This window comes from Meleagris gallopavo, chromosome 8, assembly GCF_000146605.3.
Source record: "Meleagris gallopavo isolate NT-WF06-2002-E0010 breed Aviagen turkey brand Nicholas breeding stock chromosome 8, Turkey_5.1, whole genome shotgun sequence".
Taxonomy (NCBI): domain Eukaryota; kingdom Metazoa; phylum Chordata; class Aves; order Galliformes; family Phasianidae; genus Meleagris; species Meleagris gallopavo.
This window is the reverse complement of record NC_015018.2, coordinates 30,374,638-30,390,734: the sequence shown is the minus strand read 5'-3', so window position 1 is coordinate 30,390,734 and position 16,097 is coordinate 30,374,638. Positions and strand designations below refer to the sequence as shown.

At 50.4% G+C, this 16,097-nt stretch overlaps 1 protein-coding gene across 1 annotated transcript; it reads left to right on the top strand.

Annotated features, from left to right (window-relative positions):
* Positions 1 to 6: 6 nt before the first annotated feature.
* Positions 7 to 16,097, top strand: LOC104912068 (protein FAM53B-like). The gene is made up of 2 exons (XM_010714862.2): positions 7 to 120; positions 13,190 to 16,097. Exons 1-2 carry the CDS (start codon positions 112 to 114, stop codon positions 13,514 to 13,516), a joined length of 336 nt encoding a protein of 111 aa, XP_010713164.1. The 5' UTR covers positions 7 to 111; the 3' UTR covers positions 13,517 to 16,097.

The window sequence follows — 16,097 nt, the reverse complement described above, 5'->3', positions numbered from 1 at the left end:
CTGTGCCGCAGCCGCTCGCAGCCCTGTGTCCTCAATGACAAGAAGGTGGGCGTCAAGCGGCGCCGACCCCAGGATGCACAGGAGCCGCGGCCCTCGCTGGACCTAGCCAAGATGACACAGGTAAGGCTGGGAGCTGGACACGGCCTCCCTCTTCCCTGTGCTACGCGTGGTGGCGGGAATCCAGCTCGTGCTGCACCCCAGCAGCAGGCTCAGGGCTTTGTACCTACAGCAGCTGCACTTTTATGTTCCAAGCAGAGGTTTGCTCCGTCTGTGCAACATTGGTGTCCCAGTGTTGTTCGTAACACTGCATCAGGTGAGGCTAAGAAACATCCTGGTGTTTTCTCTCCTCATCATCCCACGCTATAAACGCATTTGTTCCCCCCTTAGGGATGTGATACTTGATGGCATTTCATGCCTGGCAGCTCAATGGGTGTTCAAATGAGCTCATTTGTGCTGGAGGATGTGATTAGTTTTTCCTCCTCCAGAAGAGCTTAACAGATAAAAGGAGTCAGAGAATGACGTGTTGGGGTGATTGCGGAGGACAATGCATGGCACTGCAATCATCTTTTGATAAACCATGCCAGTAACATTTAATATGCTGAGCTTATTTCATTAGCTAATAAGCTGGACGGGCAGTGAAAACAACTGACACTTGTTACTGCCTTTTACTAGCTACAATTGGCATGACTGAAGGCCCTCTCATTTCCTTGCGTTGGTGGAAACGTTTCTAAAACACACCCAGCACAGCACTGTGGTTGGCAGCAGGCTGGCTCTGAGTGCTTTCTCCTATCCATCAAGTTCTCACCCTGGATGGAAGGAGATGGAATGCAGCTTAGCCATTCACTCTTTGTCGTGCCTCTCCCACTCTAGTTCTCTCCCAGTGAGCAGCCACTTGTTGCTTCACCTGTACTGCAGGGCAGAATCTCCTACAGGCCTGGGTGGGAGTTTTGTGCAGCGTTGAACATGTTCAATGTTCAAGGGGAGCTGACAGCGCTTTTTAGCAGGGAGATGTTCACAAGAGCTTTCAGGATTAGACCAAAGTGTTGAATGAGTTGTAAAGGCCAGTGAGCTGATGGATTACTGCACGTGTGCCCCATCTGCATTTGCTGGAGTAGTTGGTGGTGAACAAAGGGAAGAGATAAAAGACACTGTACTATTTTTATTCCCAGAGCTATTTTGAGAGCCCACATGGTGGTTACCGTCACAGAGTGATGCTTTGTGCTGTGGTGAGATGAGTGAGAAATGGTTTTGTGCAGTGCGGAGGAGAACCAACTACAGGTTCAGGCATTGGTAGGAGGAATGCAGACAAGCAGAAGGGAGCAGAACTCATAGAACGTGCCAGTCCTGTTGCAGTTTTCCTGGGGATGAATGCTTTGGGTATTGAAGTCAATACAGAGCAGACTGTGCTGAATAGTGTGGACAATACTGCTCGGGTCACAGACATGGTGGGCTTCAGTCTCTCCTTAAAAAAACAGATGAGTTTATCTTTCATAGAATATACCACGTTGGCATGAACCCACAAGGACCATCATGTCCAACCTCCAGCTCCACACAGGGTCACCCAAACCCAATGTCTGAGAGCAGTGTCCCATCACTCCCTTTTCCTGACATCCAACCTGAACCTCTCCTGGCAGTGGATAAATAACCTGAAACTGAACCTCCCCTGGAATCTTTGAAAATGCCTATGATGCAATTATTATTTTATTTTTCCCAAAGGCTCCTGGTGATTTTCTGTTCTTTAATTGCCAACATTTGCAAATGAAGGGCTGGAAAGGGGAGAGTGGCAGGTAGAGAGGCACTCCCAAAAATCATCCATCCTGCCCTCCTACTGGCAGACTCACCAAGGGCTCAGGGCTTCGTCTGCATGTCCTGATGGTGCCAGCTCTCCCCAGGTTTCAAAAGAAGTGCTAAGGGATTCTAACAAATCCTAGCCTGTCAGCTAGGCTTGTGAGCCACACCAGGGTATATGCCAACACATGCCCAAATTAGGACCCACAAGAATCTAAGATGCACTTTTAGAGGATGGCAGGCCTTGGTGCCTGCTGGCTGCAGTGCCAGGGCTGCATGAAAGGTTTGGAGCCCACTGGAACCATCTCCAGACCACAGGGAGCTGGGCCACCGGCTCCCACAGGCTGTGGTTGCATTTGTTCATCCTGCAGGCATGGCTGCAAAAGTGACACAAGAAAAAGAGAAATGGGGACAGCGTGGACAAAGGGTCGTGGTTATGAAATAATGCAGATGCTAAAAGCAGCAGTGTGTCACCGTACTGAATGTGTTTGGTAATGGAATTGCCACAGAAAGGATGCTGATAGTGCCACAGCACCTGTTTGGCAAGTGAGGGGCTGTGAGAGGAGCAGAGGGGGAGCAGCTGTTCCCTTCCTGCAGGAAAAACCAGGGGAAATGCCCCTATGTGGTCCCAACCCATAGACCAGTGGGAGCTGGGATGCTTGGAGTGAAGCTGAAGAGCAGTCTGAGCTCTGAGCAGAGGATGTCAGGGGTGTCCCTGGGTGCTGAATGGTGCTCGTAGGCCTTTGCCCAAAGGTGTCAGGTGTGCTTGTCACATTTCCCTTGCACTGGATGTGCCTGAAGCTGCTGGACTCCAACTGCAGAGTTAACTCATCGAATTGTTCTGGGAGCCCTCAGGGCAGAGTAAGCTTCTCAGTCAGCTTAACCAAGGTGGATGTTTGTCAGCTGGGAAGCAAAGCAGTGGAGGCCTTGTGCAGGGAGACTCCGGTTGAGACTGCGGAGCTTCCATTTCCCTCTGGACACCAAGCCTGGGTGCACGTATAATTTGTGTAGCCTTGGCTTTGGACTCAAGCAAGGGCCCAAAGAATGACAAAAATCAGATCACTCGTAGCTCAGTGCAGCTCGGTTCCTTGAAAACCTCAACCATAAGGAGTAGCTGTATTTTCTCTGGCTCCTGTACTCTACCTCAAAACGTCCTCCAAGCCTGAAAAGCGCTGCCTGCACGACCTGCATTACCCAGCTGCCCTCCGGCACCGGATCAGAGGAGTGCTGCTGCCAGGACGGCTCATACTGCTCAAGCAGCAATGCCATCGAGGAAGGAAGCCCCCGTGCTGGTGGCACCTCCTCCCCGCCCATCAGTGCCAGCTCTGTGGCCAGGCTGCTGCTGGCTGCCTCCCATGCGTTGCTAGCACAAACAAACAATGTGGCCATCACCACAGAGCCCAAGGAGCCGGCCCTGTGCCTGTCCTCATGGAGCAGGTCTGACCCACGCAGGGCTGGCTGCTGAGTTTGAGGAAGCAGGGCTGCAGTTCTGCATGGGTTGCAAAAGCAGACTGAGGAAAAAGCAGTTCTGGGGGCTGTGCACGGGAAGGGGTTTTCCTCATTGCTTAGTTGGGGTATGGAAAGTTTTTCACTCTAAAGCCGTCTCCACGTGGGAGGACTGGCAGGGAGCAAGATGAGGCAGGTTATGGTGAGCATTCTTGCCTTTGGTGGGGGCCGGATTTTGGGGTGTGAGGCACTGTGTTGGAGCCCTCCTCAAGAAGGGAATGCCACAAAAACCAACTGGTTCCTATTGAGAGACACTGTGGTCAATGTGCTTGAGAAAGCCACGCAGATTTGGGTGTTGGGATCGGTGTTCCCTTTTTAATGACTGTCAAGCAATGAAAGTTGTTGGGTGATTGGAGATGAAGAGCAGAAAAAATGGCAAGGGTCCACGTTGCTGCACGTTTTCTCTTCTCTGGCCTTAGGGGAGGTAGAAATGGATTAAAGGCATTAATTTCACAGCTGGGGAAACTGAGTCCCACCAGCAGAGCCAGGGACTGTGCCTGGCTCCCAGATCAGCGTCCGGCTCTGGCAGCGCATCAGTTAATTCCTTACTCGTGCTGGTAACCACATGTGTTTACAAGCCATAAACCCAGCACCATAATCAAAATAAGAATAATTTGACCTGAAATAAATGTTTTCTTCATACCAAGAGGGATACCTAGGCCAGGCAGGAGGCTGTGAGGCAGGAGGGGAGCGAGCTGCTCCTGGAAGCAATTACATGGCCACATAGCTGGGCTAATTAAGAAAGGGATCTAAATGTTAAAGTTCTTCTGGGAGGGAAAATGCTTGGAAAAAACATTGCCTTTAATTTCTCAAAGCCCTCGTTGCCTGTTTTTGTCTATTTTTTCTGCATTTTCCTTAGAGAGGAGAGGTGAACTCATGTTGCTCGTGTACTGGTACAGCACCAAATCAGAAAGGCATCAGCGTTGGGCAGAAATCAAACCCTGAAAATTGCTGTCCTTGAAATACTCGTTTTGATACAAAATGGTCAGAATCATACTTTTCCATGGGCGGCGGCGTTTCTCCAGCACCTTTTCTCAAAGCATTGGGTGGGTGCAATAGAAGATGCAGGAGATGGGTGATGTTGCAGGGTCTCAGGGCCCGGCCCGGCGGATTTGGGGGGCACAGGATTTGGGGCAGCACTGCAAAGCTTCACTGCAGCACAGACGTTGATTCATGCTGTGCCGTTTGACTCATCCACAGAACGCCGAGCCAGGGGCCGGCCCTGGTGTTGCCGTATGTGCCGAGCAGATTGCTTTCCTTCACACAGGCTCTGGAGAGCGGCAAGGGAGACAAAACACGTCTGTCGCTGCGATCGCGGCAGCCCTGGATCAGAATCTGAAATCATCCTTGGTAATGGCAGAATGGGTCCTTGCTATCTCTTGCCGTTCTGCTTCCTGCTTTGTAAGATGTTGATACGGCTGCTAGTACGAGATGTGGATTTGTGTTAGCACATTTCCAAATGCAGCCATCCTTTTTAAAGTTGTTGGTGGTTGGTTTTTTTTCAAGCGGCACATTTATATGTATATTTGTTTAGCTCTCCCTGCAGCATGCAGCCCTGGCCTAAAAGTAGGGATGGCCACGTATCCAAGGCGACGTGCTATGGGAAGATGGACATCTTCCTGGTACGTGCCTTGACACCTCTGTGACAACAGCAGTCAGATGCAGTAACAGAGAGCTGTTCCTGGAGGGGGCACAGGGGAAACCTTATTGCTCTCTACAGCTCCCTGAAAGGAGGTTGGGGCGAGGAGGGGGTTGGAAGGACCTTGTTCCTGAAGCTGATTGTCCTGGAAGGGTGCTGGTGTGTTTGTGCCATGTACAATGGGGCTATTCACAGCGCTGGCTCTACAGACACATGGTGCCATTCATGGGGTGACTTCACCCTTCTCCAAGGACCACGTGCTTTCGTAGGATGGAGACGTTGGCACCCGTACTCACAAGAGGGTCCTCTTGAAATGCGGTCACGTGGTTCTTAGCAGTTTTCAGTATTGAAACCAGCTTCAGCTGGAGCTGGAAGTTCATGTTGGTGATAGGTGGGAGTCGGGCTGTCCCCTGTTTCCTCTCCAAACCAAAGAGTAAGAGCACGTATCCATGAGGGTCAATAGATGAAGGAGCTCACGGACTCCCGAAGATGAAGTTAACAGCTTAGAACTATTTTATGCTGGTCTTTATATTGAATGGGGAAAAGTTTTAACCTGTAGGATGGGTGAAACTGCTCTGTCCTCCCCTCTCCGACCACCCAACTCTTTCCTGGAATGGTAAAACTCTCTAAATCACCACGTTTTTGGTGCTTTCTGTTTGAGTTGTGGCAGTTTTTCTTTGGATGGGATGGGCAGCACCTCAGGCTGCCTCAGCACCCACTCTGAGTAGCAGCAAATATTGCCCAAAGGTAAGATGAAGGGTGAAAAACTGGAGGTTTGAAATTCCAGTCGTGTCCCAGGAAATAGTTTGATGTTGATGTAACTTCTTGAGAGAAGTTCCAGCTTCCAAGTCCAGTGTTTTTTAAATAAACACAAATGAGAGACTGGAAAGGTCAGTTTGTGGCTTGGTGGAAAAATGCATTGGAACTGAGCTTCGGTTTGGGATCAAATGCAAGTGAGGTGGCTTGGAGGGGCAGAGACTTTGGAGACCAGCTGGGTTTGGCTTTGGTCAGACTGTTGTTCATGCAGCATGGATGGTTTTGAAATTATGGTGTTGGACTGGACCCCATATGCATCAGTGCCATCCCTGTCTCTTCTGTGAATGCCCTTATAGTTTCATGCCATAAAAACATGGAGATGTGGCACTGAGGGACATGGTTAGTGGGCACAGTGAGGGTGGGTTGGGGATATCAGAGGTCTTTTCCAACCTTAACCATTCTGTGACATTCCTAACATAAGAAGTAATGGTAGTGACCATTTCAGGCAGTACGTTGGTCTGCTCAGAAGATGCCTATAGGAGGTGGTTTGTTGTGGCAGGCTCTATTTTAGGGGCACGGCAGAGGTTTTAGTAGTAGTAATGTGTAATGCAATTCCATACGCTGTTTTGGTTTTACAGTAGAAATAACCCCATCTGCTTCAATTACAGATTTCTGACTCACCAGACAGAACTGGTGGATAGTAAATCCTGCCATGGGAGTGGGCAGTACCTGGGGACATGGGTGTCCCTGCCATCACACTGGGGTTGTAGCACAGGGATCTGAGAGCACGGCCAGGCTCTTTGTGCAGCACTCTGAGCTGAGCAGGGCCCTGGGGTCCCAGCAGTACAGGGGCTGTGCCCACCACCTTATGCAGCCCAGCTCTGTCCCTGTGGGGCCAGGCATTGCACCCATTTGCTCTCACATGAGAGGATGGGGCTGGAAACACAAACAGAGCTTTGCAGTGTCTGTCTGGAGCAGACACAAAATCCAATTGTGTCCCAAATGCCCACATCTGATGCATCACATGCCTGGTTTAACCCAGGCATGTCCAGGCTTGCACTGTTCTCAGTCCTAACAAACAGCTTTCATGCAGCACAGTGCCTGATCCCCACCCTACCCTGGACCTCTTGAATCTTCCTAGAGACCTCCATGTTCATGACAGGAACCTCACAGCACCCACAGAGGCTGGTGCTGACCTCAGGTCCCTTCGCTTTGCTGAGCCCAACCTGGTGTGTAATCCTTTAGCTCTGTAATGTGCTGGAAAGTATGGTGATAAGAGCAGGGTGGTCTTTGGCTACAGCTAATGAAGACGAGCCCAAATACAGCAGTTGTGGACACAGAAACAAAGGAAAAAAGCTGCTTACTACCTTTAGAAGGCCTCAGGTAGGCAGGGATCTCCAGCAAGAAATACCCTCGTTTCCACTGCCAACCCTTAAATGAGGTCTGGGAAGGGGTGGATCCTGGCTCCAGCCCTTCTGGTCACTCAGCTGTATTGCATGCACCTGAGCTGCCCTGGGTTGGCCCTGCCTTCCATCAGGTGCTCCATCACTGCTTCAAGCTGTGACTTTGCATTTCCACCACAGACTCTGAGCTCCTGTTTGCTGAAGTCTTTGCTTTGAGAGGATTGCAGAAAAAAACGACCACTCTGGCAATGGAATCTGCAAAGGTGTAAAAGAAAAGGAAGGTCCCACAGCTGGAGAGGTCACCACCTCCATGCTTATTTGACGCTGTGTCTGCTCCTTGCTGCCTTGGTACGAGGGCCAGGGCACTGCCAACTCCTGATGCTCTGACAAGCTCAGTGGTGGTGGCCAAAGGCAGTTGCTTGTGCTGTTTGAAAAGAAAAACACCAAAAAAAACCCCAGCCCTGCAGAGGGTTCTGGGCTTGTCCATTCTTTCCTCATTTCTGATGAATGATGCGGTGATGGGATTTGCAAACAGCAGCCAGGTTCCTCTCCCGTGTCCCTCTGAGAAGCTTCATTCATCACATCTCCTAGCAGGGGCTGCTGACAATGCTCAGGGAGGAGGTAGGGCTGGTAGAGCAGGGCAGCACGTGGCAGTGCATGAAAGAGAAGCTGGAGCTGTAGCCAAGCCCAGCACAGCTGTCACAACGGCTCCTCCAGGCATGAGGAAGCATGGCGGTGGCCTCCTGGGCAACGGGTGTTATTGTAAAAAAATATTTATTCACTGCAGAGCTTTAGAAGTGATGGTCAGAACAGTTCCAAGGGAATCTCTTTCCTGCAAAACTCTCCAGAAGCACTGCAGAAAAGAGAGCTGAATAAAACAGGAGAGCAGCTCACTTTCTTTTCAAAGATGCTCCGAACTCACCCGAAATAGGGGCTGTGTTCACAAAGCGGAGCCTGCTTCTTCTGCAGGGCCTCCCGTCGTGGTGCTGAGACAGCTAACACTAAGTTACCACCTGCTACTGGTGTGCAGCACAGTGCGTGGTGTCAAACCCCTGTGCAGCCACGTGTCATTGTAGGTCCTGTCCCAGCGAGGACATCTCTGGGTCCCAGCTGGGCAGAGAATGAGCCATGCTTTGTGATGGTCTCGATGGCTCTGGCTCAGGGCCATGTCGGGAACAGAAATGAGCCCATCACCCTCCTCTTCAGTTTTGCTCCATTGCACTGATTTTTTGGCAGACGCAGCCTTGACGGTACGTGACTGTGCAAAATATAGTATTGGACTTAGCCACGTTGACTCATTTGGAAAATGTTCTGCTTTCTCAAACCATTTTCCACAGCTTCCTTTTATGCAAGCAAGGGCCAAGGAAGCTCATTGTTTGCTGGTGCTCACATTTGCCCTCGTGCAAGCGTTGCCCTGCAGCCACAGGACCCTGTTGGTACATCTTGACCCTCACTCACTCCGATGCTGAGGCATCAACAGGAGCTGGCAGAGCCAGGAAGGTAATGGGGAAATGGAAGCTGGTTTTAAAGAGGAGAGGAAGCCAGGTGATATTTTGATATTAGCAGTCACCTGCCTTACTGTGGCTTTGAGGGTATGGATTTGAGCACGGCACAGCCTCGGGGCTCCTGCCAAGCAGAGGAGAAGCTGGAGGGGCTGCATGGGAAAGTCACCACTTCCTAACCATGCGTAGCTGTGCATATTGCACGTTTCAGCTCTGCTCTGGCATATGTGGGATGGAGCCATGGGCACAGTGAGCAACTGGGAATAAAGACACACGTCTTTATTACCAGCTCATGGCTGGTAGGGTTGCACAATGACCCAAGTGAGTGGATCTCTCCAGCTCATATTGAAGCGTTCGGTGTCTGTTAGGGAAAATATTTGTTCTTGGCAGGAAGTGAAGATTTCCGCCAATTATTGTTATGAATAGGTATGAAGCTGGGAGGCTTCGCTGAGGCTGCTGTGCGTGAGGTGAGTGATCCCTGGGCAGCACCACGCTCCGATGCCATGCATAGCTGTGCTCATCCCTCCTGGATTTTAGGATTGCACCTCTCCAGCACTTCCCAGGGGCTCTGTAGCAGCAGCAGCATTCCCACTGACAGCTCCTACAGCAGCATCTCATAGAATCATGGAATCACAGAATGGTTGGGTTGGAGGGGACCTTGAAGCCCACCCAGTTCCATCCCATGGGTGGGGATACCCCCCCAGCTCAGGTTGCCATTTGTGAAAACCCATTACAAACCCACACTATGGCTGGGGCAGTTACAGAGCTCCAACATGAGAGTAAAGCTACCAGTGAAACCGCTCTCAAAGGCAGTGTTAGTATTGAAGGCTTAATCAAACTCTTTTTTTTTTCTTTATTTTTGGTCTATTAATGTGGTGTGAAGCAACTCGGTAGGATAATAGATATTTCTCAGCATGCTTGTGAAAGCTGTTTTACACACCAAGCAGAATAAAAGCAAAATTAAATGCTAAAGCTGTAGAATTTCAGTGCAGCATCCACACAAACACTGAAATGCTGGTGTCTATCATAAAATTAGAGGTTGGGAAGCAAACTGTGCTCACCAGCAGTGACATCCTGTGCTCATCCCTGCCAGGTGTGTTGTCACAGCCACCTGGATGCTGACAAAATACATTCAGGGTGGCTGCAAAAAGTGAATCACTGTTTTGCAATGGAGGTAACGGGGCAAGTGATGTAACTGGGTAGAAAACAAAGGCAGACACAATCAGCTATCCAAAGCCATCCCTACCAGGAAGAACCTCTTTCAGAGGGCAGTTACAACATGCGTGCAGCATCTGATTGTTTAATATTACCCTGTGTTGTGGAAGTGGGAGCACCTCGAGCCCCCAGAAGCTACCATGGGTGGAGGTGTGTTCACAGAGTTTTGGTGCTGCCTGCAATGCAGCTGGAATTTCAGCATCCTCAAGGACGGCTGTTGGTTCTTCTTGTAGGTTTGTTTTCCAGCATCTCCTTGTCTCCAACCCAGATAAGTATCTGGCCAGAGGGGCTTGAGGGATAAACAAGGCTATAATAGAGCAGCAGAGCTGTGCAGGCTGCCTTTGCATTTTGTACCGGTTTGCTTTGAAGCTGGCATACGTAGTTGCTTGTGGTTTTGGTAATGAGCACTGAACACCCTCCAACTGGCTCTCCTGGGCCTGTTTGAGCACACGAAGAGCTGGGTGCCTCCAAACTCATTGCTGGGGAACAAAGCAAATCTCACAGCTCAGTAATGTCTGAGGGATGGCCAGCTCCTTGGAATGGAAACTTGCTTCCGCTTCTTTCCCTTGCCCTGCTGGCCATCCCATGCCTGCAACACTGCACAGCTGGAGCTCTGCCCACCACCAGCTCAATGCCTCGATAGATAGATTGCAAAAAAAAATAGTGGATGGGTTTGAGCTCCCTGACACACCACTGCCTATAGCCCAGCTCCGGATGTACGGAGCTGTTTGCATTTCATCTACCTATAACTGCCTGCTGTGTTTTTTTTCCTCTGGTATTTTGGCCGTTTCTCCCCTGACACTTCATCCATCACCAGGAGCTCTCTCTGGCACAGGCGGTGCTGGTGATGGCTTTGCAGCCCCGATGACGGTGTTGGTTTTGAAGGCTAGGCTTGGCATGGTTCAGCCCCTTGGGGAGGCAGATGGCAGCTCTCCATAAAGTCAGCCCTGGGGAGATGAGCATAGGGATGGAGTCGGAGAAGAACTGGTCGAGTATTGAACCTGAGTGTTGTGTATATTCCTGATCTGAATCGTGGCAGGAAACCCATTTCTTAGTCTGAAGCAGTGGATGTTCTCTTTGGCAGCACAAGCATGGGACGTGCAGGATGCGGGTGCCACGTAGCACTTTGCCACCCTACAAGAGATCAAAGCAGCAGATAGATAGCAATCAAGGCTGTGGGTGAAGGTACCTCACAGCAACAGGCTCAGAGAGTGGCTTAAAACAGAGCAGGGCAGCGAGATGCCCATAGCTTTGCTCCACCAAAGCGTGGCGGGGCTGAGGAGGCTGGCACTGGTCCCCTGAGCTCCTCCACTCCCTTCTCAGCCCAGGTTGTCTGCAGCATTCTGAAGAAACTGGAGCGCAGTGTGCTAATGGGAGGTGATGACAGCTCAGTAGGTAGGGCTGGGATCGCTGACAGCTCGTAGCGTTGCACCTTCACTGGGAAAATTGCAGCAATAACCTGGCAGGGTGGAAAAGAAGGTGTTTGTGCAAAAGCCGTTCCAAGCGTTTCGCCACGGGGATCACGGTCGTGCTAATATTTATTCTAGCATATGCACCGGGATCTCCTTATTTGAGGGAGATGTGTTTCGGGGAAAAACTCACAGACCCTTATTTTATGAGGGAAAGAGTGTTACGAAGAAATGTTCCCAAGGAATTTCTCCAGCTTTCTCGCTGCAGGGGCTGCCAGAATTCAGCCTGCATCCCTGGCTGCTAGGCATGCAGGCAGCAGGAGGGGAGGGAGGGAAAACCTATGGAAACGTGCACCAAAACCTATGGAAAAGGTTAAGTGTAGGAGGTGAGTCCCTTCCTGCAGCTCCTTTCCCCCCAGCTCCCCTGTAAAACCTGGAAGAGAGAATTCAAGTGACCGCAGGAGCAGGTAGGGCTGTTGCTGGTTGACCTGTTGTCCTTGGTGGCCCTGCGTAGGGCAATCAGTGTGGATGGAATTTGCTTTGGGCTCTTTCTTGGAACCTTTAGCTGTTCATCTGCTCCCTGCCTGATAGGGAGTGCTGTGGAGCATCCCTATGCAGTCTGAGCCATGCCATAAGGTCTTTGCTCTGGTGGTTGGCTGGTGACAGCGGATTCCAGCTTTGCAGCTCATTTTAAGTTGTCAAGAACTCCTTAGTTGTGCTTGTAGACAACTTTTCAGGTGCTTTCTTTAACATCTGTTTTCTTCCTCTCCCTCAGGGGTTGCTTTAAATGCTCCTCAGGCATCTGGACTGCTGCAGAAGCCTAACTTCCTCTTCTGAGCTGGTGTTAGCAGGCAGCTTTGTGAGAGGCTCGTAGGAGCCCTGAGGTTAGCAGGGATGGAGGAGAGGCTCTGCATGGTGCTGATGCCAGGAGGGCTTGCACCACCTTGCACTAAGCTTCTCTCTTTGGCCAATACAGAGGACTTCGATGCTTCATTTTCACTGCATTCACGACTCTTCTCTGAATCATGTTCAAGCTTGGAAACAAATGGAAATAAACGTTCCTTGAGTGCCAGGGCTTTGTTTGTGGAAGGGATTTGCTCTTCTGAGAGTGCTGTTGACTTTCAGGAGACTTAGGCTTTCAAGTACCTAAATCACTTTTGGAAACACGCTTGCGAATTTTTCTGAGGTACTTAGAAAATAGTTCTCATGTGTCCTCAGGCCTCCTGCAAGTTCTGTGTTAATTACATGTTGTCCATTAACCACAGCTTGCAGATCTCTGCTTGAAACTGTTGTACACTCAGCCCCTGCAAGGCAGAGCACACAGAATGACAAGGTTGTGTTAAAAACAGGAAGGGATGAGCTTGGGCTGGGTACCTGCAATGTGCCCTGGGGTAGGTGAGGGCCACAGATGGCACTGATGAGAGGGAGCAACCCTTGTCTTAGAGTCATAGAATCATAGAATTGAGTTGGGAGGGACTTTCAGGGTCATCTAGTCTTTGCAATGGCTTCTTGTGTGCTGTGCTTGAATAGTGCAGCACCCGTTGATTATGAGGCAAGTAACGGGAGTGCAAAGTAGCTGCGATTTCAACCTCAGGAGATTTCTCAGGAGATACATCAAGGGATGATTTGGCTTCATTTAGAGCCTGAGGTAAGTTGTTTTGGTAGCTACTCCCAGCTTGGAGTATGAAGTACATGAGAATTAAAAGCTTCAGGCAGATGTGCTGCATTTTGCTGGGATCATGGATCAAGATGTTGGGAGCAAGGCTGATCTTTGGGTAGTGGGATGTCCCCAACATCACCATGGGTTGGCCCGAGCTTTCAAGCGAAAGCCTTGGGAACAGCACAGAGATTTGTCTTCTGGAAGGAGCACAGAACACCCAAGAAGCTGACCACAGAAAGCCAGAAAGTGGTTTTTGTTGATCCTTTACACCCTGCACCCATCTTAGCTCCTCTCTCCCCTTCCTTCCACAGAACCGCCAGACTTTCAACAGCCTTAGCAGCCTTAGCAACGCAGCAGAGGACAACACCCAGCGGCTCCCCACCACCCAACCATGGACCACAGCCCCCCACTCCCCGGAGGTGATGCCGGGCAGGACCCCCGCCTGCACCCCAGTGCCAGAGCCACGCACACGGGGCGAGGAGCATGGGGCGAGCCGGGACGACCTGTCCTGTGAGGAGTCCGATGAGGGTGGTGGGAAGGAGGAGGATGGGACCCCGTGGCAGGGCGGTGGGGCGGGCACCCAGAGCCCCTTCCAGCTGGATGGAGAAATAGACATCGAGCAGATCGAAAACAACTGAGAACACGGGGCTCAGCGTGCTGGGGTCTGGGGCTCGCGGTGGGGAAGGGTCCCCTGGGGGTCAACGTGGGTTGTGCCGTGCTGCCTGCGTCCCCCTGCCAGCTGGAGGGGATGAAGCAGCTTTGCCAAAATTTCATCAGGTATTTAGAGCAATTTTGTGTGTGTGTGCGTGTGTGTGTGTAAATCTTGAAATTCTTTGTAACTACTGTAGCCAGATATCAGCTAATTTGGGAAAACCGCCTGTCAGAACTTGGAGACCAGAGGGATGGGGATCACCAAACAACTCTCATCCGTCAGTGAGAAAACAACTTCTGCAAATGTAGGACCGTGGCTGATGGATCCAGCCATGGCTTCCAGTTCACACATGTGCTTGTTTGGAAAGCAAAAGGAAAAAAAAACACCCCCGGGGAGGACTGGAAAATTGGGGGAAGAAATAGAAGGTCAGCTGAGATTTGCCAACCGTGTAGTGGTGGGGCCGGGCTGGTGGTGGGGCAGCTGCGATGCCCAGAGCCCACGCTGATCCTTCAGCCCCTGGCGGTGCCATCAGATGGAAACCACAATTTTTGCTGAAATTTATTGATGGTAAGAGCTGGATATTTTTTTATACAGATTTTTAATTTTCCTTTTCCCAATGAGGATCCAGCAGTGCTCGGCCCCTCGCCAACCATCACACGGCTGCCACACTCTTTTTGCTCTGACTGTGAAGTGGATCCCTGTCCAATGCCATAGGATTACTTGACAAAAGTAAGCTGTCAAAATGCTGAAAATTCAGGTAGCAGCACTGAAAGCTTTTCCTCTCGCTGTGCCTTGCTAAAGCACAGATAAAGCGGTGACCATTATGTTTGTACGAGATACACTCCTCCATGAAATAAGCTGTCTGCTTGCTAACTGGTTTAGAAGGACACATCCTTATTTTTTTTTCCCCTTTCTTTTGTTTAAATCTCTTGGAAAGCTGTACGTGCGGCTTCCAGCATCTTCTGCAGGTTCCTTGGGGTTATTTCCCAAGTTCTGCAAAAGCACAAAGGGAAAATGAAGTGATAGATCCCAATGGATCCCAATCCCTTCAGTAGGGGTCCAACATCCCATTGGGAGTCTGCAAGCCAGAAGAGGCTGAGAGCGGCCAACGCAGGTTTACCGATCCCTGCTGTTACGTTACTGCACTTTTCCTGTGGGGTTTTGGGTGTTCCCCCATCCCATCCACTCATAGCTTTACGTCTGCTCGTGGCCACGGTCATCTCAGCTCCCTGCAGAGCGGTGCCGGGGCCTTCTCTCCTGTTGGGGAATCCTCCATCTCTCTTCAAGTGTCTCTCAGTGTGTTGTTGAAAACAACCCACCCTGGCTGCACACCCCTCGTGGGAGGCCCATAGCCCAGAGCTGGGTATGGCTCTATGAGTCAAGGGCCTTTGGGACGTGCCGTCTGCCGGCCCGTATCCCCAGGAGCAACGCAACCATATTTTGGCTTTGAGTCTTCCTGATGTCCCAAACCCCCATAACAGCCCCGGGCTCCCGCAGAGCTCAGGGCACGCTTGCCTATGCACACGTGGGGCTGTAACAAGGGCTCTTTTCTCCCTCCAAGGGCTGCTACCTAGGACATGCTCACCCCATGCAGTAGGACGGTGACCGAACGGCCACCAACTGTACCTGACACAGACGTAGCATACAGTTTACATACAGCACAACCCGTTTGCCTTACTAAAGATGCTTCTCCAATGAGTAATGGCCTTATACCGGGCACATTAGCTTAGACACAGACTGCAGTGACGGTTTGTAGGCCACAGTGGTGTTCTGTTGGGTGTTTCTCTGTTGGTTTCGTATGATTTCATGTACTTGTTTTCAGTTCGAGAAAGCCTTAACTTAAAAAAAAAAAAGAAAAGAAAAAAAAAATCTCTCTCTCTGTAGAGGTAAAACAGTTGTGGATTTATATATATATAAATATATATATAAATAAAAATTAAAATATTAAATATAATATAGTATGTGCCTCAGCTCCAGGGGACATCCTGTTGATTGTAGTTAGATGCGGTGCGAGTTCCGTGAGATCCATTGCAGCCCAGGGGCTCCCAGGGGTCCGCTGGTTGTTAGAGGACCTCACGGGGGACCCCTGCAGCAAAGCCCTGCCAGAACGTGGTACTGCAGTGCAGGTGGAGGCCTTTGCTTGCAGCTCGCAGGCTCGTGGTTGTGAAGATGCCCATGGCTTGTTGAAGGCTTGACCCAATCCGACAGCTTCAGGATGACAGCAGGCCATGGCATCAGCAATAAGATTGCAGCATTAAGGAAAGAAAGGGTTTGGATAGAGAAACGCTTAGCACCGGTAACACACGCACGTGTTTCGAGCCTGTTCTAAGGAAGATTACATCTTGGACAAAAAGATGGGAAGAAGTGTTTGTAACATAGATTGTAATTTTTCACGTTATAGCATAGCCTCCTTGGCCAATACAGTTGTGTTTTCAGTGCTTTGTTTCAAAGCTCCTGGCTGAACAGGATAACAGACTGATGTAGGATATTCTAGGATTGTAGCCGTGCTTTACGGAGTTTTATGTTTTCGATGTGGAAGAAATCAAAAGAAGAGGATGGCCAAAAAA